This window comes from Scatophagus argus, chromosome 15 (genome assembly GCF_020382885.2).
Source record: "Scatophagus argus isolate fScaArg1 chromosome 15, fScaArg1.pri, whole genome shotgun sequence".
In the NCBI taxonomy this organism is placed as follows: Eukaryota; Metazoa; Chordata; class Actinopteri; family Scatophagidae; genus Scatophagus; species Scatophagus argus.
In genome coordinates this window covers 10,385,541-10,413,401 of record NC_058507.1, presented here as the reverse complement: position 1 = coordinate 10,413,401, position 27,861 = coordinate 10,385,541, and the positions used below count along the sequence as shown (strand labels likewise).

The following is a 27,861-nucleotide window of genomic DNA, read 5'->3' as shown; positions in this document are numbered from 1 at the left end:
TTAATGTAATGTAAAGAAGAGTAGCGTAAGTGAGAATTGACTTTGAGGTTGATTAAGCCACTTAAAACCCCAATTGTTCAATCAAAACTCGCAGTCGATAGGTGACTGACTTTAAATTTAAATGGACATCAGCCAGGGAGAAGTAATTAAAATGCTCAAAATGATATTTCAATTTTAAGCTGTACAGCTCATGAAGACTGTCTGATGTGATCAAAAACTCCAGAACAGCTGCATGGTTTAACCTACACAGATTGCTTTATAATTAAATGCTTGTAAAAATGCCTTTTTAAATGCCCTTTTCCAGTGTGTGTACATGGTGACGTGAGGGAACGTAACACATCTGTTTGAGTCTCAGTGAAATCCATGTGATTTTGTAGATAGCCAAATATAAAACTTCAGTATGCTGTACATACTGCAGAAAGTACTATACAGTGATGGTGATATTTCAACATCATTCTTTTGCAATTGTCTTACTGTATGCTCTCATCATTTACAGTGCATTAGATAACATAATAAGTTATACTGCCATTTAGGTAGGCAGCTGATCTGCTGTTTGAGTAAACATCTGTCCTGCCAAAGTGTTCTTGACCAAGACATACTGAATCAGTGTTGTTTTTTTTTTAATCTGTTGTGCGTTCTCACGAATTTGGAGGAACAAGAAAGACAGGAATATCTTGCCTTGGGGATGTTGAAGGTCAATCAAAACCTTTGTGAAAATATAACGGATTTTGCTTCATCTTGGTGGCTGGTTGTCTACTGATGCTCAATGCCTGGAGGTCATGGGCTGAAGGTATATGGCACTGAATGTTCGGGGGGAAACCCAGGGGTCCATTCATCCTGAGATTATATGATGAGCAAAACACTTGACGTCCCGCCTGTGGGCAGAGTGTGACTATGTGTCACGGTAAGGCCACGGATGCTTTGTTGATATCAGTGGTATCTGCTTGTGAAGCACACCGTGTGCTCTCTCCCCCCCTCCGCAGCCCCCCTGCGTGCGCGTGCGTGTGCGAGTCTGCTGGCAGCGTAACATCTGTGCGTACGCGGTCGTGATTGTTGTGAAGATGGCGGAGGGGGAGACAGAGAAGGAATATGACACACGGAAAGCTATCGAGGAGCTCCGTGAGCGTTTCCAGGGTTTGACCACGGCTTTGAAAGAGAGCTCGCAGTCTCCGTTGGAAGCCTCCCTGCATTTCTGCCAGGAGTTTTGCCAGGTTAGCTCGTTCTCCCGCTGCTCATCCCGTGCAGCCTGCAGCCCCTCTGGCTTCCTGGCCGAGGATGCGCGTCTACGCTTGCTACAACAATGTAGCTAAGGAGCTAGCTCCTTAGCTAGCTGCCTGGTATTTCAAGATGGGGAAAAAAACTTCTCGGTGGTTTTCAGACATTTTGTCAATGATGTTTGTCTGTGGCTTGAACTTATTTACATAGTCTGACTATCCGCGCGGCTAGAGGATACACCATTGTATGCGCACTATGCATGTATTAATCGTATTTTCCAGGCCAGATTCAGCTAATAGCAGATGGATGTTGCTAGCTGGTATGCAGGGTCCCCCTGTCCTGTGCAGTGGTCATGCTGTGCAAAAAAAATGGATAGCTGCGTTAGCGAGATTTTACAGAGCGATTGCATTGATGTGCACCGAATTATATGATTGTGTCCCCGTAGAAAACACCATCCAAACGTTTAACACTGCATGTACTTGCTTGTTAAAGTTTTAGCTTGATGTAAAAAGGGGGTTACTTTTGTAGAGCTGTTTCATCGTACGGAAAGATCAATGATTTTTCCAAGGTGCTAGCCCAGGCCTTGTGCACTAATTAATCCAGCTAACCACATCAGCGAAGATGTTTATTGCAGCCGTATAACCAGCACCAGCAGAAGATGTTAAATTGATCCCAATGTTAGCAGCCGATCTGTCTGCAGCTGGCTTAGGCTTAAAAAGGGAAAGTGTGGCTGTGGTCACTGACTCCATTAGCGTTACACATCCTCCTCATTAATTTGTCCTGACCACGTAAATATCAGGCGATGTCTCTGCATACCTGGTACCTCTCCGATGCTACAAGGATTACCGCCATTGCACTAAATTAGTGTGTGATTATTGGTTTGTGTCAATCCCACATTAAGCGACAGGGAGGAGTTCATTCAACTTGAAAGTTATTTGAAGAAAAAAGGGGACGAGCCTCGGATTGTGTGCTGTAGTTGTGCACAGCGAAGACATGATGCAAATTTACTATTATCTCGTAAGAGTACAACTGGAGGAATAATATAGTCATTCATAGTCATTCATTCACACGCAGTGTTGTGTGTATGTGTGGAAAAAATAGAGGGACTTTTCAGAGGTGGAAGTAAAGCGTTATTTGAGCGGAGTGAAGCGAAAAAAAGAGGGAGGGGGGTAGATGAGGCTTTTTGCAGAGCTGCACATAACTTTGGTACTTTGTTTCGTATCCACATCGTGATTGAAGTATATAATCAGTATGTGTGTGTGTGTGTGACATTTTTTTTCTTTCATCTAAAAATTAGCCGTGTTTTTTCAAATCAAAGTGCACCACAAAGCTTTAAATTTCACTGCTTTTATTGATATTAATTTGTTGTATTCAGGTTTAATCCAGAAGAATGAGAATTTCTTCTTTTTTTATGCTAATTAACATATTTGATTTTGATGCTGTCATCCTACATTTTGTCTTTTACTGCCAAGGCCAAAATTTGCTTGGCTGATATTACCGTATTGAAAAGGGGGCTTCACTAAGCATACTTCACCTTTATGTAAATACACATGTACAACTGCATTTGTATACTGAGCTAAAGAAATCTTTAACAAAGACAAAAATGGTTAACAAATGAGGAGAAGAGGGCTCCAAACTATTATTACACAAGTATTATTTCCACTAATGATTACTATGTCAGGATTAAACAAAGAAAAAAAAGCCAAAGAAATTCAGTTTACAAGGGTATAAAATAGAGAAAAGAAGCAAATTCTCACATTTGGGAGACTGCAAACAGAGACTGTTCTGCATATTTTTTCCACAGCAGTCAGCTTTTCTTTAGCTTTAACTCAACTCTTTCTGTCTTAAAGAAATCAGTCAACCTGTCAGTGGGTTTCCTCTTATTGTAGTATATTTATGTTTTCCAGGTCCTTGTGGAACATGCTGGCCGTTGGAAAACTGATGAGGATCCACTACCTTTGCTTGAGGTCTATACTGTGGCCATCCTCAGCTTTGCTAAGGCCGCCTCCTGTCTCTCCTCTGAATGTGAAAATGCGCCACTCCTACTTGAAAAGTTAGCACTGTGAGTAGAAGCTCTGACCTGGTTGCAAAAAAAAAGTGTTCAGTGTCTTTATTATGAACTGGACCTGTAGTAGTATGTGTTAGACATTAATGACAAGAATATGATGCTTGAATTGTGTGTTGGGGAAAACACTCTTAATTAATGTTTTGGATGTGCATATAATGTTAGACCTGATATTAGCTACCTTTGTGGTTCCACTGATCTCTTCAGATATTACATGAAAGGTACACAGTATTTGACAAATGCACTATTTGGGAGCTACTCAGCTATTCACACAATATGCTCTTGAAGTAGTTGTGTAGGTAAAGTCCTTGAGGCTGTAATGGAAATGCAGAATATCTCTTGGGGAGCTCTGACATATTTGAGATGAGTTATGGTATACTTTGCACTCAGAGGTGCAGTGTATCCACATGAAGGCAATCAGAGGCAACAGTTTTTTAATATAGAGGATGTAACTCATAACCACAAAACAGTTAGGATGCTGTGTAAGACATCAATAAATATCAGTGGGTCCTCCTTTCACACCCATCCATAATACTATCACCTGTCACCAGTGAGCCTGTTTACTAGTTCACCAGTTCCAGAGAGGTGTTTTGTTGTGTTTTTTTGTTTGTTTTTTTTGTTTTGTTTTTTTAAACCAATGCACATCTCTCCCAGTCTTTGCTCCTATTCAACCTGTTTGAAACTTGTTGCTGGAATAAAATTCAGAATAAGCCTGTTTCTACAAAAATCAATGAATTGATGAGGTAAAACGTTAAGTATATGTCCTTAGCTAATCATCACATTATCTTTTATCCGAGTTTTACACAGCATCCCAACCTTTTATTATTGATCACGGTTACAGATCTGGCCATTCTGAGCTGTTTGTCATTATTTCTTTATCAATATTGATTCATGTAACTAAAGTGCCTCACTGCTCCTGATTTAAATTTTTATTATATTTATAAAATATCACAATGACTTTACAGCACCACACTTTTTGAATAAGGTGTTCTTACATGGTTACCCTTAATTTGTTAAGTGTGTGCACATCCTTGACCTAAATGTAGCTTTAACTGACTTTAAATGACTGTCGGTTTCCGTAGGAGCTGTGCGGAGCTGCTGCTCTTACTGCCCCAGCATGTCCCTGGTGCCTTATGGGAGGAGTTTCAGTCCTCCATGAAGGTCAGTATCCCCTGGGCTGTTGGGAGACTTTCTATGAGGCTTATCTTCCCAGTGCTAAACAATGAAAAGTTGTTTAGTAATGACAGTGAAATTGGTTTAGCTCATCATTGAAATGTAATGAAAACAAATGGGCTTAATGTTTTGATCTGTTGGCTGTCTTTTATAAGAACAACGTTTTATGAAATGTTCTGTCCCCTCCTGCTTTTGAAGAAATATAAATAGTTGGACAATGACAAATTCACTCCAGTAACATTGTTATAACAATTGCTTTGGACTTTTGACTGTCTATAGCATTTAAAGTATGACTCACTGAGGTTTTAGTAATTTATTTACTACATATTTATATCTCCTCTGTCCAGTTGGCACACAGCCTTTTGCAAGAAAGTGGGAGCACACAGCTTCGCCTGCTCTCAGTTCTGGCGCAGCAGGATGGCGTCTGGTCCAACACCACACTAAGCGGTATCCTGTCCAATCAAATCCCTCAGACTGAACAAGGTTAGTTCTTGCTTGTTTGATAATTACAGTATACAATAATAACAGTTTTAATTACTTCAAATTCTAATTGTTCGTTGTAGGTGTAATTTTTTCATCTGCAGTCTTTCTTTTGTTTCTGTCTTATCCTGTCCTTTTTTCTCTTTTTTGTTTCTTAGTTCATGAGTATCTTGAGTTGGAAGGTCCCACACTTCTCAGCATGAGAATAAAGCATCTAATCAAAGTGGACAGTGTCGATAAAGCTGCTGTCCTTGCAAAGATGTGCTCTGAGTATCCGGGATATGAAGGAAAAGGAAACTTCAAACAAACCTATTTGCTTTGCATCTGTATGACTAAAAGTCAGGCGCAGCTAATGGAAGAGGTAAGAAATAACACATTTCTTTGTACATATATTAAAGTTCTTATATCTTTAAACTAGTACATTGCCCGGTCATAATTGAAGAAGTTTTCAGGTATTTTGTGGTATTTAAGCCAGTGAGCAAAACCCAATACTTGCTGTCCTATTTTGGTATTTAATGATAGCATCTTCCAACAATGGTTGTTAGTTATTTAATTTGAAATTGTCTGTTTCTTTAATTATTTCTTTCTCCTTGTCTCTAATAGATTGTGTCAATAGACTGTAAAGACGCCCTCGAAATGATCTGTAACTTGGAGTCAGATGGAGATGAGAAAGGAGCTCTCTGCTTATGCTCTGCATTTCTCAAGCGACAGCTTCTCCAAGGAGATGTTTATTGTGCCTGGTGAGTGTTACTGTTTGTTTCAGATATTCTTACAACACTTACTTCTGTAAGTGTACCCTCAGGAATAAAGTGGTTATTCAACAGATTTATTATGCAATGGACTTTCAACCGACTATCCAACCTGAACCAATCTCCATATTAAACATGTGCACGGAGATACCATCATTGTCGAGCAGTTTTGCAGATGGTGACTCTTTGAGTTTGAAAGTCCATGTATCTTAATAGGGTAATACTTGAGGGATGATAGGCCAACTGTGAATGAATAAGTAAAAATCTAAATTACTTCTTCATCTTCATCCATGACTGCTTTGCAGCAGCAACAGTATAATTAAAACTGTGCAAGAGCACTTTCAGATTTTTGGTTGTCCGTAATCTGAATATGTTTGCTTTTTAATTAGTTATTAGTTTTTAATAGATCTGCTAGAATTCTTCAGTGTATTTTTTCCCAAGTATTTTGATATTTCATGAATCTTTTAAGTGATTTTTTTTTTAAGTAAAAATACCAATCATTTGATTCCTAGTTCTCAGAGGGGAGAATTTGCTGTTTTCTCTTGCCTCATCTCACAGTTGTGTTTGTCATGTTTTCCAGGGAACTCACACTGTTCTGGAGTAAGCTGCTCATGCGTTTAGAGTCTTCAGCTGATGCGTTTCTTGGACACAGCAAAGAGATGGCACTTCTCTGTAGAAGTGTCTGTCATATTCTGTTTCTAATCAAAGTAATCCAAAACGAGGTAAGGAAAACACTGTAAAATATTTAGCTGATATTAGAGTCATCACTCATAACCATTTGTACAAACTTTGACCCGATGCATGCTGCATCTCTTAAAGGGATCTTAATATGTAATCTTTCGCATTAACGTTACTTATGTATTTCTGTAGGTTGGAGAGGTGGGGCTTCCCGTGTGCGTAGAAATGTGCATTCAAGCTCTGAAAATGACCTCTGGTGACCATAAGGATAGCAAATCTACCATCTGCAAGACTATTTCCTGCCTCTTGCCAACTGATCTAGAGGTTAAGCGTGCATGCCAGCTGACCGAGTTCCTCCTCCAGCCTTCTATTGACTCATATTATGCTGTGGAGTCACTGTACAACGAACCTGACCAAAAGCCTGAGGAGGACGGGAGTCTACCAGTGCCCAATTCCTTACGCTGCGAGTTACTGCTGGCCTTGAAGACACAGTGGCCTTTTGATCCAGAGTTCTGGGACTGGAAAACACTGAAACGCAACTGCTTGGCACTGATGGGCGAGGAGGCAGCTATTGTGTCATCTATTGACACACTCAATGACACAGATGAACAGGAGGTGGAAAGTGCTCTTGGCAAACTCCCTGAATACAGAGACCTGGAGGATTTTCTGTTAACCACTACAAATGAACTCAATGAAATCACAGACGAAAGAGAAAAAAACCGAGAGGCTAAAAAACTTAGGGAGCAGGGCTTTGTATCTGCTCGGTTCAGAAATTGGCGAGCCTACATGCAGTATTGTGTTTTGTGTGACAAGGAGTTCCTTGGCCACAGAATTGTTCGCCACGCCCAGAAGCATTTCAAAGATGGAGTGTATCTTTGTCCTATTTGTGCTGACAGTTTTGAGAGTAGGGAGATTTTAGAGCCACATGTAGCATCACATGTAAAGCAATCTTGCAAAGAGAGACTAGCTGCAATGAAAGCTGCTAGGAAGGTAACCAAACCACCTCAGTCCCCAAAAAGTCCATCAAAAAATTCAAAAGTTGCTGCCAAGATGAACATTAGTCCTGTTAAAATTGAATCTCGAATTGGTGACCAACTTGCGTCTCCTGTTCAGATACAACAAACTACATCTGACACACACATAAGTCAGGACTGTTTCTGTCCTGTCAAAAACTGCTCCAAGGCTTTCAAGTTTTTCCGTAACCTCATGGCTCATGTCAGATCTCACAAGGATGATGAAGAGGCCATGAGGTTTTTGGAAATACAAAAACAGAAAGTAGTGTGCCAGTATTGCAGGAGACAGTTTGTTAATGTCAGACATCTTAATGATCATTTGCAGATGCACTGTGGTAGCAAACCATACATCTGCATACAACTGGATTGCAAAGCCAACTTTAACTCCAATTCTGAGCTTCTCATGCATAGAAAAACACATCCTGAATTTAAGGCTCAGTGCATGTTCCCTAACTGTGGCCAAGTTTTCAGTGAGGCCTACTTGTTGTATGATCACGAGGCTCAGCATTACCTTACTTACACCTGCCAAACAGATAACTGTGGCAAAATATTTTACTCACAGTCTCAATTCTTGTCTCACCAAGAGAATCATAGTACAAATAATTCAGAAAACAGTTTGCCCATCACAAATCAAAACCCTCCTGTCACTCCTACAGTACAGCCACCACTGGAGAGCACCCAAAGCATGGAAAGGATTGATACAGACACATGTATGGAGGCATCCAAGGCGGCAATATCACCAGGCATGTTACCAGAAGTGGCTAAAGAAGCTGGTCCTGTTAAAGTTAAACACTCGATTGAAAGCATGCTGAATTCTTCGGCAGTTCATGAAATAGACGAACCACAGAAATGCTACACTCCTCTAACAAACCCCACTCCAGCGCCAGCCGATGTGAAGCCAGCACCTGAGGGTCCTCCTGCGCCCCCAAATGTGGCTGAGCCAGGTGAGATCCCTCCAGTATATCCTGTACCCAGCACCACAAATGCCATGGCAAGTCAGCAGGTGGAGGAGCTTAATAATGTCCGAGCCAATGATGTTCCAAAAGCAATTTCACAAATAATTTCTTCAAGTCAAATCAAGACAGAATTTCCTTCTTCACTGCAAGGATATCCTTCCAGCACACCCTCTGTAACTGCTGGCAATGAGGAGAACCTGCATTGCTGCCCATACAATGATTGTACTAGGGCATACAGTACAAACAAAAGTCTGTCTAGGCATGTGAAAAAGCAACATCCTGAAATATTTGAAGACTGGAAATTGGCAAAAAAATATAACAAAGTGGCTAAAATTACAGCAAAAAAGGCCCCAAGTGGGCCACCTTATCAGTCTCAGAACCTGGGGAGCAGGCCATCAAATCAACCAGGAATACTATGCAACAAAGTTGGGATGCACCAAATGGATTACCAAACGGGATGTTCAACCTCACCTGCCCAGTGTTATCCTGGATCAATGGAGCCTGTGCCTATTACTCCAATGGTAAACCCCACACTTTATCCATCATGGGGAAACCCAAATAATCCCAGCGGAACAGTTCAGTCAGACATGTCCCAGTCATGGTCCTCACCAACCATGAATAACTGCTACTCAGATTCCTTCAACGTGAATGAGTACCCAACTCGTAGCTATCCTCAGTGGCAGACAGACCCTTATCAAACCACAGCGTCTCTTCCATCTGATAGAGATCATTCAGTGGCAGCTATGCATGGCCCCACTACGTCACAAGCTCCTTCAGATTCAAGTTTGATGTCCCAGTATGTGTCCAGTTCTCTGATGCTTGACAATGGAGGGCAAATTCATAATGGAGGGCATCACTATGGACTAATGCCTCAAGAGGGCAGTGGAGACAGCGCGGATGTGAGAAAAAGCAGTGCAAATATGACAGACCAGTTGGATAATGGAAACAGTATCTCAACAATTGACAGCCTCCCTGAAGCAAGTTACCACACTCCATATACTCAGCGTGAAAACTCTGCCCATGCTCAAGTCTCATCAGTTGATATACGCATGAAATGTATGAGCCCAGAGGCTCAAAGTGCAGTAAAAGCTACAAGTGAAATTGTTAAAACAGAGACTATGTCCCTTTCTTGTTACGAACCAGTGGACAACTCCATGGATGGCATGCTTAGTCCACACAGCGTCACTCACACAGATTTCCCTTATGAAGAGGAGTGTCCTAATGTTGACTGTGAGGCTAACATCTCAGATGAAAAGGCTGTTGATACTGAGATGCAGAAAGGAAAACGTAGCAGATTGAGCAAGCGAACCAAATGGCCAGCCATTATCAAGGATGGCAAGGTCATCTGCCGGAGATGCTTCAGAGAGTTCACAAGCACTAAGTCTCTTGGGGGCCACTTGTCTAAACGCTCACAGTGCAGGCCTGTAGATGAAATTGACCTAACAGCTGATCTGCCAACATCTTTTCTTGATTTTCTCAATGACCCCCATGTCCCTGACACTAATGGAGCAATATACAGCATGTCAAATGGTGATTTCTCACAGGAATCTTGTAGCTTGACCACTTTGACTTCACCTGTGGTGCTGAAACAGGAGCCCCAAAATACAAATATAATGGACTACTCAAACTCCTTAACTGTTTCCACTGAAAACCAGCAAGAGAAGGCAGTAGAGCTGGCCGACCCAGCCCTCAATATACCTTATCAAGAGGATCACTTGATAGAAATTTCACATGCCTTTCAAAGGCTGGATTTGATTGAGGCTGCGCAAGAGAAGATGCGAAGTGCTTTGTCATTAGAGCAAAAGGTCAGTCATTGTGATACAGCTCTTGATACTGAAAAAAGTAAAATACTGAATAAAAGTGATGACAGGCCTTCTGAAAAGGTACCCAAACCTTTTAAATGTGACCAGGATGACTGTGAGTACTCATTCATGACAAAGGAGGCATTATTCAGACACTTGAGTAAAATGCATGATTATACTAATGAGATGATCGAAGAGTTAAAAAGAACCCCTTCTAAACTGTCTCCATATCCTTGTCAGATTTGTCCCAAAACCTTCACGAGAACAACAGGTTTGAGAATTCACTATGAAAAAGTCCATCGATTGTCAAAGGCAGAAATTCAGAAGCTAAAGATCAGTGCTCGAAACAGGCGTGCATTTAGGCTCAACAAAAGTGATGTGCTAATTAGCCGTGTATCCACTGAGGCCAATAGCAGTCACATGACTCACCCTTCAGCGGTATTGCCTGCTATAAAACAAGAACCGCTTGACATTGCAATTGTACCTCAAACAGGCAATGAGAACAATCCTCAGATCACCTCACCAGGAGATGCAGTTACACAGGTCTTCGCTCCTGAGGTATCAACTGTTACTCAGCTACCACCACCTCAAAACTATTTGACTGACAGTTTGTTTGGTGAGGTGATGCCAACTGCTCCTGAAAAAGCTCCAGAGCAACCTAAAGTGGGTGTCGTAAACAAGAGTCCAGATGTGAAACAAAAATCAAGAAATAAAAAAGCAGAAATACAAGAGAAACTCAGTCTGGCTGACAAAACAAAGGAGCAGCAAGGAAGATCAGATGCATCAGTAAGCAAAGAACAAGAACCAAAGTCCAGCCCTGCTACTGCATCTGCTTCATCCTCCCCAGAGAAACCTGGCAGTTCCAAAAACACTCCAACCAAGGATGAACACCAGAGGAAAGACAAACCACAGAAAAGGTTGAGCCTCAAAATGTGTGACCCAGACAATGCCTACAGTCCATATAGACCATATCGCTGTGTTCATGAAGGATGCACTGCTGCGTTCACCATCCAGCACAATTTGATTCTCCATTACAGGGCCATGCATCAGGCAGCCTTACCCCCCAGCAAACCTGAAGCTGAGACTGAAAAGACTAGTGTTGAAAATGGACAGGAGAGCGATCAGAGCATAGGCAAAGATAATGAAGTCAGGTGTCAAGTGAAAGACTGTTCAAGGATATTCATGGGAATCACAAGGTTAGTGCAGCATTACCTCTTACTTCACAAGTTTACCCGTGACAAAGCTACCGCAATGATGGCCAGCATGTCCATAGGGACTTTCAACTGTGACCGTCCAGAGTGTGCGCTTCCCTTCAACTCTGTGGAAAAGTACATTGAGCACATTAAGAATTTCCACAAGGAAATCGCTATCTCTGAGAGTGGCTCTGTTGATCCCACTTTTAGGTGCGAGTATGAGGGATGTGACCGTGTTTACACTACTAAATCAAACCTCCTACGTCATCTGATAAAAAAGCATGATTATGTTTATGATCCTAAAACAAGTGATGGAAGGAGGACTAAATCAGTAGGGCTCTTTACCGGTGTTAACAATGGGAAAGAGAATATGGAAACTAAATTCAAAGTTAAGAAGAAAAACACTAAAAAGAAAGATGGGAAGTCCATTGAACACTGGACTAGTTTTGGAAAGCCTACACTAAAATCCCATGAGGAGGCATCAGCTATGTGCACCAAGAAGTCTGCCCTGCAGTACCCATGCATGATAATAGGCTGTGATGCAGTGGAGCGGGCTGAAAGAAGTATATTTAAGCATTACACCACTCATGGCCTCACAGAAAGATATATTGAAGACCAGAGGAGCCAATTCATTTTCTGCAAAAAGTTTCCACGTGCCAGATTCAAAGATTCAGACAAATCAGAGGGCGTATCAAGCTCATCTTCTGAGGAGACAGAGCCAGAAGATGGCGAAAAGTCAAGTGACCATAAAACAGATGAGCTGGTGGATAGAATAGGTCAGGAAGACAGCAAGATGTCCAACGATGATAGTGCAGAATCTCAAGCTTCCACTGGGACAGAAGGAGGAACCAAAAGAGGTCGTCCCAGAAAACCTGCACAACCTACACCAGCTTGTCCAGAGAGGATGCAGACACTTAGGAATCGTTCGACTGTTAACAGTTCAAGAGAGAACTCAAATCCTGGTACCCCTACAGCCCAAGAACAACGCGATGATGGGGTTACGTCAGGGTCTTTCAAGCCTTTGGGACTTGAGGACTCTTTTCTGAAGTTCTTGGAAACCGCAGAATCAACACACACTTCCAAACGCAAATCAAGTGACAAATCTGGTGCTGAACTGCCGTCCAAAAGACAACAAACTTACAAACAGAAATCGGCAACGAAAAGTAAAATACCTGGCTGTGAAAATCTTGTAGACTTTAGAAATCCCCTTAATCTCAAATCAGTGAGCAATGTCAAGATTGTCATGGATAAAACATTTTCAGACGGTGCTGATCTTCTGCTAAAGCAGCTACAAGACATGAGGCCCATAGTCATAATAAAAAAGTGGCTTTATAGTGGATCATAGCCCGATATCTTGTTTTCAACTCGACCTCACTCAGGATTTGAGAAGTTATGCTGCAGAATGATTTGTTTGTTAATGCATCAGATTTCCAACTGACAGTCATGGTCACAGTTAATGATGAAATGGCCTATTTTGTACTTAATGAAAGTTATGTCTTGGATGATTTTAAGTATGTATGTTAGTTATAATAACCAGGTAATCTATAGGGCATAGATTTTAGAAACATGTTTGTATTTATGCTTAGTACTGAAGATGTTTTTTTTTTTTTTTTGCTAAATGGAGACTTTTAAAGAAAAACAATGTTTTTATATATCCCTATGGGATTTCAAGTTCTGTTTGTATTTATTTCATCCTTTTTAAACACTAGTAGACCTATCTGTAATATTTACATGTCTTCCACAAAGTGTTCAATAAAATGATACTGGTTCTTTTGTATGGTATTGTCTTGTGATCTTTTTCTGTGTTACTATGTTCATGTATGTATGTAAAATATATGTATAATGGCAAGCTTGTCATCACACCATTGCAGAATTTCTGACTGACCATTAGAAAATTACTTAAAATTCATGTTATCTGCTGGGTTTCTTTATACAAATATATACATTTACTAGACTTATGCTGATTTGCATGAAAATAAATCACTTTTTTGTGTAACTTTCTTGAGCACTCTAGCTTAAGTTGAAATTCAGTCTTCAGCACACACCTAACTGTGTGATATGATGATAACAATGCAGAATGCAAATTACTTATCACAAATTACAAATTTTTGTTATACTTATTATTAAATAATGGGCAATGAGTCCTTGCCATATCGCTATTTCTGTCAGACCTATATTATAAGAATCATAAATACAATAGCATCTCAGATATTGTTAAACATGCCAAATTAATGTAAATTAATCCTTATATAGTGATACTGATATACTGATTCAGTGTAAATACTGTTACATATATAATTCTAGGATATTGTATATTTATTATTGTGGTTTTATACTTTTCATGTATTAGGTAATTAGATGCGTTGTGCATTGGGGGACATAATTCTTACATGCTTGCCATGTATGAACATATTGATACCGATGCCTACAACAGGAGAAAGACTTTGACCTGCATGGAGGCCAGTTCAGGGAATGCAGGAAAGTTTCACCGTTCGGGGATGTTCAAGTTCAGCGATTTTAAATTTGCTAAATTAATGTTAAAATTTCACCTCTGTAAAAAGTGTGTGAAGAGAAAACGTTATTAAACTCAAATTTCTTCATTAATTCGGTAACGACAGCCAATGCCTATTTATCATCCCGATTGCGTAAAACCTTTACTGACCAATGAACACACCCAACTAACCGTTTATTAGCTGAACACAGCCTCTTCCGTATACGTCACACTGGCGGGAAGTAGTAGCTCCTTCGTAAGGTGCAGTACAGGCGTCTTTTTAAAGTATTTTACCTTTGAACATAAGTAAATCTGAACTATCTTAAATGTTATATATTATATCCTGACTGCCACTACTGCTGACATGTCTACTTCTTCTGTGTCAAAGGTATCGTAATATTCCGACGTTCTGTTATGCATTTAAAAATATGCTTCATAAACCTCGTGAACCTAGTTTGGTTACCGTTAATTAGCATGGCCACGGCAAAGTTCAGTGTGGTTTTTTTCTCTTTACAGTTAACTGGTAACTTGAAACTCAGCTATCGCTATTGATATTTCAGGGCTGCTTTGTTTTTAAGCCAAGCGCTAAGAAGAGAAAGACGCTCAGTTTGGGTGAGTTGTGTAAATGTTTATGGGAGAGGATCCATACTTAGCTATGGGCGAGCTGTCAGATTAGTTGAGATGTGTGAACTTACACTCCCTGTGATGCCATTTCTACACAGAGGATCATTTCACCAATGGCTGCGAAGGTGCTGAGAACAGTGAAGTACGATTTAAACTTTGTCAAGATCTATGGAACAAAATTAAAACAGACACTGAGGTAAGAACAGACACTCAACATGTTGTTGTGACATAGTCCTTTTGTAAAAATTAAAAGCATTAAACTGAACACATATGAGGTATTTTTGAGCTTTGCAAGCCTCGTTAATTGTCTCAACAGCAAAAATTGTACTCATTGTGTTTTGGAAAATAAATAAAACACACACACACACATTTTACATCTACTCTACAGCCTTGCCGGTGAATTATTGTGAGCAAAAGTCTTTGAAAGACTGATGTGCAATTTAAAAAAAAAAAAAGAAAAAAAAAGATTTTGTTGCACTTATTTTGGAACCACAGATTATTAACGAGAATGGAAGCAATGTCCTTCAAAATATTATCTTTATCAAGGTCCCAGACAGTTAATGGATTTTAATATGGTGTAGATTACAAAATGAATAAAAATATTTTGCCTACTGTAAGGTTTTACAGGATGAACTCTACAGGAAAATATTGGACAGTTTACTGGACTTCACAAGGAAGTGCTCCTCCACTCGCCAACACAGAGACTGGGCATCACAGATGAGGGCCAGTGAGATTCCCACAGCAGCTCTTGTGCTTGGTATGTTGGTAACATTTTACACTTGTTGACTGGCTATGCAAACAACAGCCAATTTAAAATAAAATAGAAACAAACCATCTCCACTGTCATTATCATCAGTCTAATGGGTTTATTGAAGCCTAATCTGATATAATGTGTCTTACATTTCCCATAGGTGTGAATGTCCCAGACCATGACATGACCTTCCAGAGTCTGTCTGAACTGCTCCAGCAGTCTGTCAGTCCTTATGTGGCCTCCTTACAGGCCAAAGAGTGTGGAGGTAAGGGACTTTGAACATTCAAAGAAACCTGTCTCTTTGCAATGGGAGTATCTTAATAATTTCTGTCATGTACCTGCACTACAATTTGTGCATGTCTTTATGTTGTTTTCTTTATCATTTCAGTCCTGAAGCATTTGATGAAGAGAGTCTTGGAGAGGTTGATGGGCACTGATGTGACTGTGGATGATGAGGAAGACGAGGAGGCTGAGCAGACCAGTAATCCTCTCCACAAGAGCGTGCACTGCTCTCTCAGTACACTGTGTGACTGGTACAATACAAAAACAAAGGTGGGACCATGAAGCTCAGTTAATATGCATTTGAAATTGAATGCTTAAAAGTAGTGCTTTCACCTTACGGAACTTCCCTGTTCAGAAATCAAACACAGGTACTCCAGGAAAAAAGCGCAGTTCTCCTGTCAGAGATGATCCCCAGCAGCCTCCTGTTGTCATTATTTTTAAAGATTTGGAGGCTTTCAACCCAAAAGTTCTTCAGGACTTTATACTCATCTGCAGGTAACTCAAAACTCTGAGCTGAGTAGTTTAAGTGTTTAAGTGCCTCCTCTTGTTTACAATTACAATAAAACGAGAAATCTTAAATCCACTATCTTATTAAAAATATTAGTTAAATTACTGGTAAAGCTGACAGTTTTTATTCACTTTTGTAAGTAAAAATGTTTAAAAAACAGTTGGTCTCTGTTCGACAGCCGGTACATTGAACGTCTTCCGCTGATGTTCATCTTCGGTATTGCCACATCACCAAGCACCATCCAGCACATGCTGCCCCATTCTGTGTCCTCCCTGCTCTGTATAGAGCTCTTCCAATCCCTGACCTGTACGCAGCACCTCTCCACAGTCATAGACAAGGTAGTTTCACCCTCACATACAGTACAGTGCAGAAGAAATGCATCTAAGGTTGAGGAAACATGGTGGATCACATCATGTTGTTGTTAACCTAATGACATGTTATCTCTGAGCACAAGACCATGTTTGTTTTTCCCTTAACTGACTTCAGGAAGCAAAATCTACATGGTGGCTGCTATTATGCATTATTTTGATGTTTTTAGATTTGACCATATGTTAAAACGTATGTTCAAAATGAAGCAGCCTTTATAGAATGTGCTAAACTGAATTCTAGCTTGTTTTATTGATGATGTAAGCAGCTTGTGTTTTACACTGTGTCATTCTTTAACATGCGAGTGCACGTACATTAATGGATAATGAACACAATAACATCTACAACATATAATGTAACCTCTAACAATAGCCTTTCTGACTAACTAAGCTTATTCTGTATGTTACAGGCTCAACACTGTTGTCATTTTTGAGACTGAGATTTGTAGTGGTTGCTTAAATTTAATTGCAGTCTACTGAAATGGGCGTAACTGTATGTTTTTAGTATGTACAGATTGACAATGAAAATAGGTTTTCTTTACCAGGCTATTATGTTGTTTGTAAATGAAATCCCAGGAAGTTAATGAGATTTTTTTGTGTTGTCTGTGTTTCTAGTTAATTTTGACGCCTCACTTCCCTTTTAAACTCAACGGCAAAGTGATGCAGGTGCTGATCAGCATCTTCCTCTACCACGATTTCTCAGTGAGAAACTTCATCAAGGGCGTTCAGGTACAGAGTAGCCTCTAACTCCTTTTTCTTTTATGTGTCTCTTTGTCTGTAGACCTAATTCACATATGTGGTAAACAAACTCTGCTTTGTCTTGGTGCAGCTGGCCCTGCTGGAACACTTTCACTCTCAGCCTCTTAGTGTGCTGTGTTGTAAGAAGAAGGAGGCTCTGCTCAATGCGAAGCAGCTAAGTCACCTCGACTTGGAGAGGATCAGGAATCTGCCGTCCTTCAAGAGGTACACATACAATTAAAATGAATCACTTGGCAAACAAAACATGTTTAGTTTACCTTCTCAAATACTGTTCAAAACTAAGCCTTTAAACTGAGTCTGACCTGTGTTTTTTTTTTTTCCCCCCCAGGTATGCAGAGAAGCAGGAACCTCAGGTTCAAGTGAACCTTTTGACAGATGACACTCATTTAAAGGTACGTTCTCTGTTTTATCTCAACATCTGAGACATTAGCCAATAATGAATGCACATACCTGGACAGAATCACTGTAGAATTTCTTTCTGTTTCTTTCTGTTGTGTCAGAAGCTGATAAAAGACCTTCACAAATACCACAAGAACTATTATCCCATCCTGAGGTGTCTCCACACTCTGACCTCATCCTTACCTCGATACCCCCTTGGAAAGCAGGCAAGAAATGACTGCTTTATAATTGTGCAAAAACAAAATTTGAACAAAAGTTGAAGAAATTGTGTCACTGGCTTTATTTATTGCCTCTACAACAGATCAGAGAGCTCCATTTAACATGTCTGGAGAAGAATGTATGGGAGCATGAGGATTATCATACAGCCATGAAGCTTCTCAAGTAAGTCTGCGTATTTAACCTGTATGTCAGCAAGAGCGGGTAACAAATGGGTGACTTCCTCAGTCTTAAAATATCTAAGGGTTGTTTTTCCAAGTATGTCCTTCAGCCAACTTTATTTACACAATGTACCACCAGAGGGCAATATATTTAGGGATATTTGAAGAGTTGTTGCTCCTCCTGGTGGCCAAATAGCCAATTAATACACAATAAAGTAGTATTTGGCCTTTGTTGTTTGACATTGGGTTTCTACAGTGAAGGAGATCCCCCTGAACAAACCAGACTTTAGTCTAACAACAATTCAGTGTGCAATTTGGGTGCCACTGTGCCAACGCAGTTGTAAACCTAAACTTTGATTTCCCTCCAGGATGTTGGCTAAAGACGAGCTGGTTGCCTCGCTGCAGAGCTGTGTGGACATTCTGCAGCCTGTCAAGTCAAAGAAGATGAAGGCTGCTCATGTCCAACTGAAAGACCTGCTTGCCAAATTTAAGCAGTTGGACAGTAAGTAGTGACAATGAAGATAGTGAGTGCATGCACGTGATGTTATTCTGTTTGATTCCTCCTTTTCCACATTCTGAAGAAATTATTGCTATAGATGGAATAGACATTGGCAACAGATCTTGATATTCTTGTCTGTTGTCTCATTCGTAGCAGCAGGAGCTTGTGAAACTTCCCCCCCTGTGGAAGACTGTATCACCTCTCCAATCAAGAATCTTCAAAAGAAAACAGATCTGTTTCAGCTGCAGAAGGTTTTTTTTTTTATGGTTTTAGAAGAGTGTTCTCATCACAACGTCTCTGATATCTGATGTGTTGCAATACCTGGAGTCGTAAATTGTCCGATTGCTCTAATTTACTGTAGACACTGCTGGAGATGAACGAGTCTCGGAGAGCCAAAAAACTGAGTCCGTTTGAGGTTCTGCGAAATGAAGCTCTCGAGTTTATCGACAGCTTAGTAAAGTAAGAAGCATTTTACCTTCCTCTTAACTTGAAAGTGCGCTGCAACACTTTTTGTACATTTCTTTTTTTAGATTACAAAAAAATATGGTGGAAATTCTCTTTGGGCTAACACCTCTATCCCACCCAGGAGTCACCTGTCTCCCCCTGAGTCTCAGACACTGTATGAAGTTTGCTACTACAGTTCTTCTGCCACTGTGAGACGCCACCTGAACGCAACGCCTCGCACTTCCATCCAGGCTTCACTCAGCAGTCCCTACTATTATCTTCAGGTACACTTCCCTGATATTGTCGGGTGTGTAAGTACCTTAACACGAGGAGAATCTGAAATATAGTAAATAATAGTAATCTGAAATATAATAAATATAGTGATGTTTTAACAATGCTGTTACATCAAATTATTACTTTTCCTAAGGCTTATGCAAAGACCACTTCCCTGTGATTGTTTTTGTAGAATGAGAGCCTAAAGACTGAGGATGGGACTGTCTCTAATGCTGCTCCTGATATCTGCATTGCATACAAACTCCACCTGGAGTGTGGCAGGCTGATCAACCTCTACGACTGGCTAGAAGTGAGCTCCTATACTGAATAAATCTCTCAAATGATGTATAGCACCTTTCAACTTTCCCCTACAAACTTTGTTGTTTGTTGAGTTTCTGTAGAGGCTTTATTGATTCTGAGGATCAATGTGTCATGTTATTGATCTGAAAATCAAATATTGGCCCAGAGTTGACCGGACGCCGATATGAACAAAAACCTGTTTTTGTTTTCAGGCCTATGCCACTGTGGTTTCTGCTGCAGAGGGTAATAATCCGGACTCTGACAATTTCGAGAAAGTGGACGAAGTCAAACAGTATCCTTGCTCTCCCTGGTCTTGCATCATATTAAGACTTGTTTTAGTTTATACTTTTGAGTTTTGGAATTGAAAAACAGATAACTGATGACATGTTTGTAATGATGATTTTATATGAAATATTTCATTTTAAGTATGACCAACTATTAAGAAATGTTCTTCCTCAGCTTGTTCTCCTGTAGCGCCCGTTTCATCCGAGCTGTGTCCGAGCTTGAGTTTTTGGGCTTCATTAAGTCCACCAAGCAGAAGACTGACCATGTGGCTCGACTCACCTGGGGAGGCTGCTGACTGAACAGTCAAAAATAAACCACACACACACACACACACACTCTCTCTCTCTTCTTTCTGTACATCTGTGGCTGCTGTCTTCCTACACTTAAGCTCTTATCAAATCTGACCTGGATTTATATTTTGTACTGTATTTTCCCCTCTAATAAAATGAGTAGTGTCTGATGGTCATGTTTTTATTCATAGCTGTATATGAAGGAAAACACACATTGTACCTCTCTTCTGTCAAGAATTCCTGGTTGAGTCAATAAATGTTGCTCTGCTGAAGGCACCACTCAAATACAGATGCATAGTATACAGTTAACTGAATGACAAACCAATACAGTCTTCACAAAATACTATTAATAAAGAATACACGGGTGGACAAGTTTGAGAACGCAGTTTTGAGCAATCATTCAAAAATAACCATCTTTAGGGAAAAGTCTAACCTGTACAACTGTCCATATGAAGGGATTAGGGGTTTTTTTTCTTTTGGTGTAACATTGCATAAATGTTTGCATAAATAGGCAAGGATATTAGTTCAATAAAAATGTGTGCCAAAGAACGTCTTAACGTGCATCAAAACAATACTCAACTCTTAAAAGATCTTTATTGTTTTGTCCAATAAGTACATTGGTTTCAAAGTCATACCAGCAAAACAAAAGTCAAAATAAATAAAAACACTGGTAGGGAAGAAAAAAATAAAATCAAATTAGCCCACTTTATGCTCAATTTAAAAAGCAATGAACAGAGGACAAACTGCAAACATATTCTCTCTGTCTAGCTGTGTTTCTTCCACTTCCTCTCAGATTGACCAGCAAACTTGAAGTAAAACTCTGCACCGTTTCATCATATTTACATGTAACAAACAAGAAAACAAGTGACAAAGCCTGGAATGCTGGGACTCATTACAAAAGTGAGATAACTGTAGATACACGTACAGCAGGAGGAACATAGGCCACTGGTAGAGATATGGTCCATTAATTTACATTAGGAAGCACCTAGTTGCTTACAACAGAGTGGTAACAACTGACAACAGCTCCATATAAACCTTTGCCCAAAGACAGAATTATGGCACGGTAAGAAAAGTTTCATTTAAACTAGCTAAACTGAATCTCTTACAATGATGAGCTTTTTTTTTTTCTTTCTTTCTTGGGATATCACATGATAGCTTGCAGCAAGAGAAGGCTGTCTTGCAAAGATTTCTGTGCCATACTCAGGAAACATCTGGAGAAGAGGGAGATGAAATAAAAAAATCAGAAACCAGACTTTAAACTTCAAAAGACAGAGCTCAGACCAAGATCAAAAACTTTCTCACATACAGTATGCCAAAGAAACTGGAATGTGGACATAATTTTAGATGAAATGAAAGAACTCACAGCTTGCAGGTTGCTCCCCGAATCGTCGCATTAACTGATCATGTGTGAACTTCACAAAGGTGTCATATTGTTCTGAAATTTACAAGTCAGGACATCAGAATTACTGTTGTTGTGCAAATTAATGTTAGGCCTTAAGGACAATGTGCAATGCTGAAATTAGCTTTCTGTCTTGTCATTTCTCTAGAAGAGGTCACACACCACTCGATAATATATTACTGTCAGAAATAAATATTCCCATTTTCAAATCCTCCTTCTTTGTCAAGTAAAACAAGCATCTGCTCAGCATCGCTCGGTACAAGTTCTCCTGCTGAATTATTTTACTACCACACACCACGCAGAATCAGTGATGCATATTAATGCTGGAAGAAATTGATAATTCAGCTCATCTACCATCAGTAAACACTGGCTTGTTCCAGTTTTTCAAATATATAAAGATTAGCCGTTTTTCTTCTGTATTCACTTGATGTAACTTTGGTTGATTCGTGTCATTCTGAATCATAACACTTACTGCTCAATGTGTACCAACCTGCCAGTTTCGAAGTCATGGTCTCCTCATATTCCTCCCGCACTTTCTCTTCCCTTTCTTTCAGCAGGCGTTCACAGATCATTCCAACTTGTCGGAGGGTGAATAATGGCTGTTCTTTTCTATTTGGAGAAACACCTCCAGAGCACGTCCCTGGACAAATCAAACAAAAACTTAAGAATTGTCGTGTATGTGGGATTTCTGATTATGCCAGAGTACATGTAAGTAGTGCTGCAGCAGTCTCTCCTGAAGGTAGCGCCTTACTCAACCAACCTGGCATGCTGGAAACATTCATAGTAGATGACTGGGAAGGGGACTCTGGAGAATAGCAGCACTCTGACTGTTGGAAGCCTCCATCTAGATGCTTCCTCTTTTGAATGCGTTTGTATTCCTGCTTGATGCTGTTGAGGATTTGTTCTAGTGGGAGAAACGAAGGCAAAAAAGGATCTGTTAGTGAAGACAGACATGGCGCTTTTGTCGAGTCCACAACTAAAGCTTATAATTAAAGAGCATGTCAGTTTTCTGGTTTCTTTCTTATTAGTGTGGTTCAACGTGTTGCTAATGCCTCTCAAGCCCGTCGGCTGGCCACCAAGCAGGCCAACTTGGCCAACATTAGTAAAATTACCTGCACTAAGTGTTGACGAAGATTCCCCAAATGGCGAGGGCTCCATGCTAAGATACTTCCTAGGGGATGCGGATGAGGACGATGGGGACACGGGAATGCATCTCCGTCTTTTAGGGGACGTTGGACTCATCAGCGGATCGAAATCCATGGTCCTCTTCAGGGTGGCTCCACACGCCATGACTTCAGTTTGTTAAGAGGTTGGGGGGGGGGGCACAAAATACCGAAACAATCCAATAAAGAAGCGAGTAATCAGTTATTTCAGATAACCGCGAACCATGATTATTCTTTAACACGACTTCATAATTTCAGTGTGAATTGCTCCACTAAAACCAGTTTATTTCGCAGAGGAATGCATGCTGAGCATACTGCGCAGCTGAGCCTTTAAATATCTGCTAGCAAGCTAACGTTAGCTTTGCTTGCTGGCTAATAATCAAAAAGAAAACAAAGCTAACGTTAGCTTTGGCTACCATTGGCAGAACAGTGCGCTCTGTTGTACATTTGAATAAAGCTGTTGCTTACCCTTTGGGACGAACGCTGGTTTGTTCGACTACGTTAAACAATTCGTGTTGTTCTAAAAGTTGCTTCCAAAAAGTTGAAGTGACGATCCACCGGCTGCGGGCCAACTGTCTGCTGTTAGACAGGGGTGCTAGCTAACGCAACTTAGCTGCTTGTTATTGATGTGAGGCTGTCGGCTTCTCCGGCTCTTGACGTCACGTGTGAAATGCGCTGTAGTGCATTCTGGGTTATGTAGTGACTCAGTCAGCCTAACGTAAGCTTGACGTCCTCCTAATAAATGAGCATGAATCAATTATCAACCATCGACTTTTTCTTTTCAGATTTAACTTGGTTATAATATGGCTTTATTATACAATACGATGAACTACAAATCCATTTATCAGTGTGATCAGTCCATGAGAATTAACAGACAATAGATAGTTCATGTCCCTTTTTTGTCCACAGGAGGGCAGTGTTACACAAAAAACACAGGCCTGAACCATTGTCTTCGTTCTATATGAAGCAGTGAATCCCAAAAAGTCTATGCCTCACAAAGTTAATTAGGCACTGACAAATATCTGTATTTATGTATTTGTTTGTACATCAATAAGTATGCCTATCTAGTACCAACTACTCTCAAATGTTTGTTTTTGTTATGAAAAATATGTTCATATCTTAAGGCCTTGAAGTTCTCTAATCTCAGTCAAGTCGATTTAAAAATTCCTTCCAGGTTGAAATGCTCATTATTCACATCCACATTAAGACCATAGCTTCTGCCCATAAATCATAAGAAGAATTGGTTTCATGCTAAAAGACCAAAAAGGGTTAGGTCCATGCACGGTTTTAACACAGTTTAACCGTGAAGAGAAAAAAAAGTACATATGGTAGGCCCATCTCATGTCTGGTAAATAAAGTTTGCGAATTTGAAGCTTTGTGGGGATTTCATTATTTTATTGGGGAAGAAAAGATATGTTGAGAAAATTATGATAAAAATAGACAGATTTCATATATTTATTGAATTCATGTCCCTGCTTACACACACTGTTAGGGAACACAACGGCACAATGGATGCTTCACAAGTGTAGCTTCTCACTGAATGCTGCAACTGTTTCATAAACACATGTGTAATAAGCAGCTATGTTACATTCCCAAATCACTACAGACATAAGTTTTGATTTGATCAAAAAGCCATTCATTTTTCAAAGTATGACTCACCATTTTGCTTTGCAAATTACACATTTTATAAATACAATAAATGAAGTAGAATAACAGTATTTCACAAATTTCACAATATTACGGTCCTACAAAAGCATCAATAGTTGATTTCAAATCACTAATGGGATGCTAATTTTATTTACTAGCAGTGTATTGTCATTCAAAGCTGACATTTCGCATGAAGATAGACACATTTTCGCCTTGTAGTTCTGCCACAGTATTGCCATGATCTCAAAAAACAAAAACAAAAACAAAACAAAGGCAATGCCTTATTTTTCTACCTTAAAACTGAAAACTGTAACCTTACGCACATTCAAATAGTAAAGATGACACAGTGTGTTGTGTTTATAACATTTGTTGCAGAAAAATATATCCTTGAGCCCAGTGGTTCATGCTAATGTGACTATCAACTTGGCATTGTCAACCAGACTTGTATAACCTAACAAACCATTTTTTTCAGCGACAGAGTTAAGAAAGCATGTTCATCATCACGCTCCACCACACAGCTGGATATAATAACATACAAATATTCCACAGTTTTAAAGCAACAAAAACAGGTTTATTTCAGTTGTGTTTCTAAGTCATTTTTTGGCACATTTCACAGCAACAGAGCAGTGCGTTAGGAGGATCAGGGCTATTCTACAATATCTTCACTTCACAGTTGTACCAGAGCATGAGGGCTTGTCTCTTAGACTGGCTCTGCAGATGAAGTCTCAGTCACTCCAGAAACAGTTACCTGTGCTACTTTTGCTTGAGTCTTGCCACTGGCGGCTCCATACTTCCCCACCCCGCCCGCTGTGCTTCTCACACTCCTGCTGTTCCAGTCACTCTCAGCACTGTTGTCCAGAGGCTGCGTTGCTCCCCGGCACATATGGCAGATGTTGACGAAGGCCCTGCGCAGGTCCTTACTCCTCATGGCGTAAATCACAGGGTTCACGGTGGAGTTGAGCAGGCAGAGCATGCTGCAAAATGCGAACACAGTCTTGATGAAGTCGTTCACCTTCCCAAAGAGGTCATAAACCATGATGGCTAGAACTGGGCCCCAACAGATGATGAGGGCCACCAGGATCAGAACCAAGGTTTTAGCCAAACGGAGGTCCATCCGGGCCTGCTCGGGCCTCACTGTCTGCACTTTAGTTCCCTCTGGAGTGTAGACAATCACACTCCTCTGAGAGCTGCGGCTCAGCATGCGGACAGCGTGGTGGTGGGACTTCCAGAGGATGAACATATATGCGTAGATGATGAACAGGACCAAGATAGTTGTCATTCCAATCCAGATCATCAGGTAGTTCTGGTCAATTAGAGGGAAAATGTCCGAGCAGACAGAGTTGAGACGCTTGCAGTTCCACCCCAGCAGTGGCAGCAGTGAAAAGACGATGGAGATGGCCCACATCATGCTGAAGGCAATCACTGCTTTAGTCTTTGTGACGATGCGTTTGTACGCCATGGGCCTGTGGATGGAGATGTATCGGTCGATCGCAGTGAGAAACAGACTGCCAACAGAGGCCGTGAAGGAGGCGATGACCCCGGCTAGCTTGAAGAGGAAAATATTCGGGCTATCCTTCCTGTGGAGGACGTGGAAATCCAGGAAACTGTAGACAAAAATGATGCTTCCTATCAGATCAGCCACAGCCAGGCTGCCTATGAAGTGGTAGGAAGGCCGAGATCGTAGCGTCTGGGAGTGTAGGATCACACACAGTACCATGAGGTTCTCCAGCACTGTAAATGTACCCAGTGTGAGCGCCAAGATGGCGATGGCGAGCTGCTGACCAGGGGTGAGGATCATAAAGCACTCCATGTTGTCCACAAAGTCCCCCTCGCACTGTGCTGCCCCTCCGCTCTCCACATAGCTGCCATTACTCAACAGTAAGTCCGATATGTTGGTGGGGAAAATGGGAGAGAGGCCATTCTCAATGGCCTCCTTGTTTCCTGGGAAGAGTCTGGGTAAAGAGTTACTGTGAGAGGCAGAGTAAGGCTTTTCAAAGTTGAACCTGCCCTTGATTAGAGTTGAGTCGATGGAATGGTCGTCGTAGTTGGCGTCGTTGGAGCCGAGATACTGTACACCTGTCGTCAACGTGCTCATTGTGGTGCCTGCTATCCTGTGCAAAGCCCAGTTCATGGCTGCGTGGTGCCTGTAGAGATGCTGAGTGAAAAGGTGTTTCGTGTAACAGCACTAGACCCATGCAAAAGGACATCTATGAAGAGAGAAAGGAGATTTTTTTTTTTTTTCCATGACGAAAAGTAGTAAATGCTCCTTGTTAAATTTCACTCTTCAAATATCTGAACACATGGAGCAGCATGAAGGCTTATTAATGATTAATATAGTGGAAAATTAATTTGTTGCTCAGAGAAATTGGGGGGGAATCAGTGTATCAGCCAGCTGACTCCAGAGCAGATGCCTCCCAGACAATAGTGGGAAACTGAACAGTTGATGACAAACCTGTGCAGCCTCGGGGGAAATCATTGCATTAAGTATGTAGGACAGCCAGGCTTTCTTATTAATTAAAGGAGGTCATTAAGCATTAAGCTGTTTTTTTTATTCAATAATCAGTGGATTAATTGGGCATCAGGGGAGAAACTAGATAAAGAAAGCACATGTCTGTCCAATGATCCATTTTATATCTTTGATGCCAGTAATGATGATATTAATTATTAACCTGTCAAGTTTACATTAGGGTTTGGAATAAGGCATTGTGAAAAGAACAACAACTAAACGTGACATGACCAGTTGCACATAAAATATGTTTCAGTTTGAGAAATAAAAAAAAATCATCTGGGTATAAAATCAGTTTGGATGAAAGCTGTGCTGATACATTGATCAATATCACCCCTAAAATCAAACTACAGATAATAAAATAAACAGAGAAATCAAAAACTATAATGAAGAAAAATTATCAGATAAAATGACAAAATCTCAAAAACGTACCTCGATTTTCTCAGCGGAAGCATCTTGCCTCGATCCATGCCGCAGCAACAATTAAAAATAAATAAAAAAATAAAAAGAAGAAATAATTGAACTAAACTGATAGTGAACCAGTCTGTTGTTGTTGTTGTCTCCACTCTCTTCACCCACAGTTAAAAGTAATTCCAAAACAGAGCAGGAAACCAGTGGGAATTTCTAATAGTTGTTGTGAAGGTTTGCCGGGGGAATTGTCGTGTGTTGACAGTCAATGTCACATACAGTAAAGACGGACATGTAGCTGGTGGAGACTGTGTTAGTGGGAGCGGGCGGTTATAAGGCTGCGTTTTGTGCGCCTGCTGGGTCACGTGGTCTGAGGTGTTCGGAGCGCAGCAGGAAGTGCATCGTCCACACCTCTTTATACAGGAGCAAAAGCAGCTGCTGCAGGCGGTACACATGTCCGAGCAAACGGCAGATATGGAGAAAGATCGTTAGATTTATCTGGTGTGTTTACAGAAATAATGCGTATTTTTATTTATTTTATTTATTTATTTATTTTGGTAGCGGTTAAAATCACGCTCGTGCGTAATTCTTGTAACACCAAGGACAAATGAGACAATGTTAAATATGCTTTTGTGCTGCCGTTTGGGCAGTGGCGGAAAATAACTCAATACAACTGAGCACTCGACTGCTCCGATACATTCATTTGACAGCTATAGTTACTTCACACATTGCTCGGTTATACATTTAACTAACAGTATGTAAAGTGG

At 40.5% G+C, this 27,861-nt stretch overlaps 4 protein-coding genes across 6 annotated transcripts; 2 read left to right on the top strand and 2 right to left on the bottom strand.

The window, feature by feature from the left end:
* Positions 1–988: 988 nt before the first annotated feature.
* Positions 989–13,101, top strand: znf292a (zinc finger protein 292a). Its single transcript, XM_046412316.1, has 8 exons — positions 989–1,211; positions 3,123–3,277; positions 4,363–4,441; positions 4,801–4,936; positions 5,092–5,294; positions 5,537–5,673; positions 6,263–6,404; positions 6,553–13,101. Exons 1-8 carry the CDS (start codon positions 1,062–1,064, stop codon positions 12,667–12,669), a joined length of 7,119 nt encoding a protein of 2,372 aa, XP_046268272.1. The 5' UTR covers positions 989–1,061; the 3' UTR covers positions 12,670–13,101.
* A 928-nt stretch (positions 13,102–14,029) lies between these two features.
* Positions 14,030–20,141, top strand: orc3 (origin recognition complex, subunit 3). Of its 3 annotated transcripts, none has more exons than XM_046412319.1 (20): positions 14,030–14,203; positions 14,376–14,427; positions 14,538–14,635; positions 15,058–15,196; positions 15,351–15,455; positions 15,579–15,742; positions 15,828–15,967; positions 16,159–16,318; positions 16,961–17,074; positions 17,175–17,308; positions 17,433–17,496; positions 17,608–17,709; positions 17,805–17,884; positions 18,249–18,382; positions 18,533–18,630; positions 18,741–18,838; positions 18,966–19,107; positions 19,290–19,406; positions 19,609–19,688; positions 19,871–20,141. In XM_046412319.1, the coding sequence occupies exons 1-20, from the start codon at positions 14,180–14,182 to the stop codon at positions 19,974–19,976; spliced, it is 2,151 nt and encodes a 716-aa protein (XP_046268275.1). In that variant the 5' UTR covers positions 14,030–14,179; the 3' UTR covers positions 19,977–20,141. The 3 variants fall into 3 exon arrangements, with proteins under 3 accessions (XP_046268275.1, XP_046268274.1, XP_046268273.1); XM_046412318.1 differs by having other exon boundaries at positions 17,605–17,709; positions 18,536–18,630; XM_046412317.1 differs by having other exon boundaries at positions 17,605–17,709.
* Positions 20,142–20,546: 405 nt separating this feature from the next.
* On the bottom strand, positions 20,547–23,198 carry LOC124071618 (akirin-2-like). Its single transcript, XM_046412320.1, has 6 exons — positions 23,002–23,198; positions 22,483–22,662; positions 22,131–22,274; positions 21,861–22,010; positions 21,335–21,406; positions 20,547–21,182 (listed from the first exon to the last, which is right to left on the bottom strand). The coding sequence occupies exons 2-6, from the start codon at positions 22,658–22,660 to the stop codon at positions 21,172–21,174; spliced, it is 555 nt and encodes a 184-aa protein (XP_046268276.1). The 5' UTR covers positions 22,661–22,662; positions 23,002–23,198; the 3' UTR covers positions 20,547–21,171.
* Positions 23,199–23,936: 738 nt separating this feature from the next.
* LOC124071945 (cannabinoid receptor type 1B-like) lies at positions 23,937–27,400 on the bottom strand. The gene is made up of 2 exons (XM_046413024.1): positions 27,119–27,400; positions 23,937–26,387 (listed from the first exon to the last, which is right to left on the bottom strand). The coding sequence occupies exon 2, from the start codon at positions 26,309–26,311 to the stop codon at positions 24,881–24,883; it is 1,431 nt and encodes a 476-aa protein (XP_046268980.1). The 5' UTR covers positions 26,312–26,387; positions 27,119–27,400; the 3' UTR covers positions 23,937–24,880.
* Between the last annotated feature and the right edge of the window lie 461 nt (positions 27,401–27,861).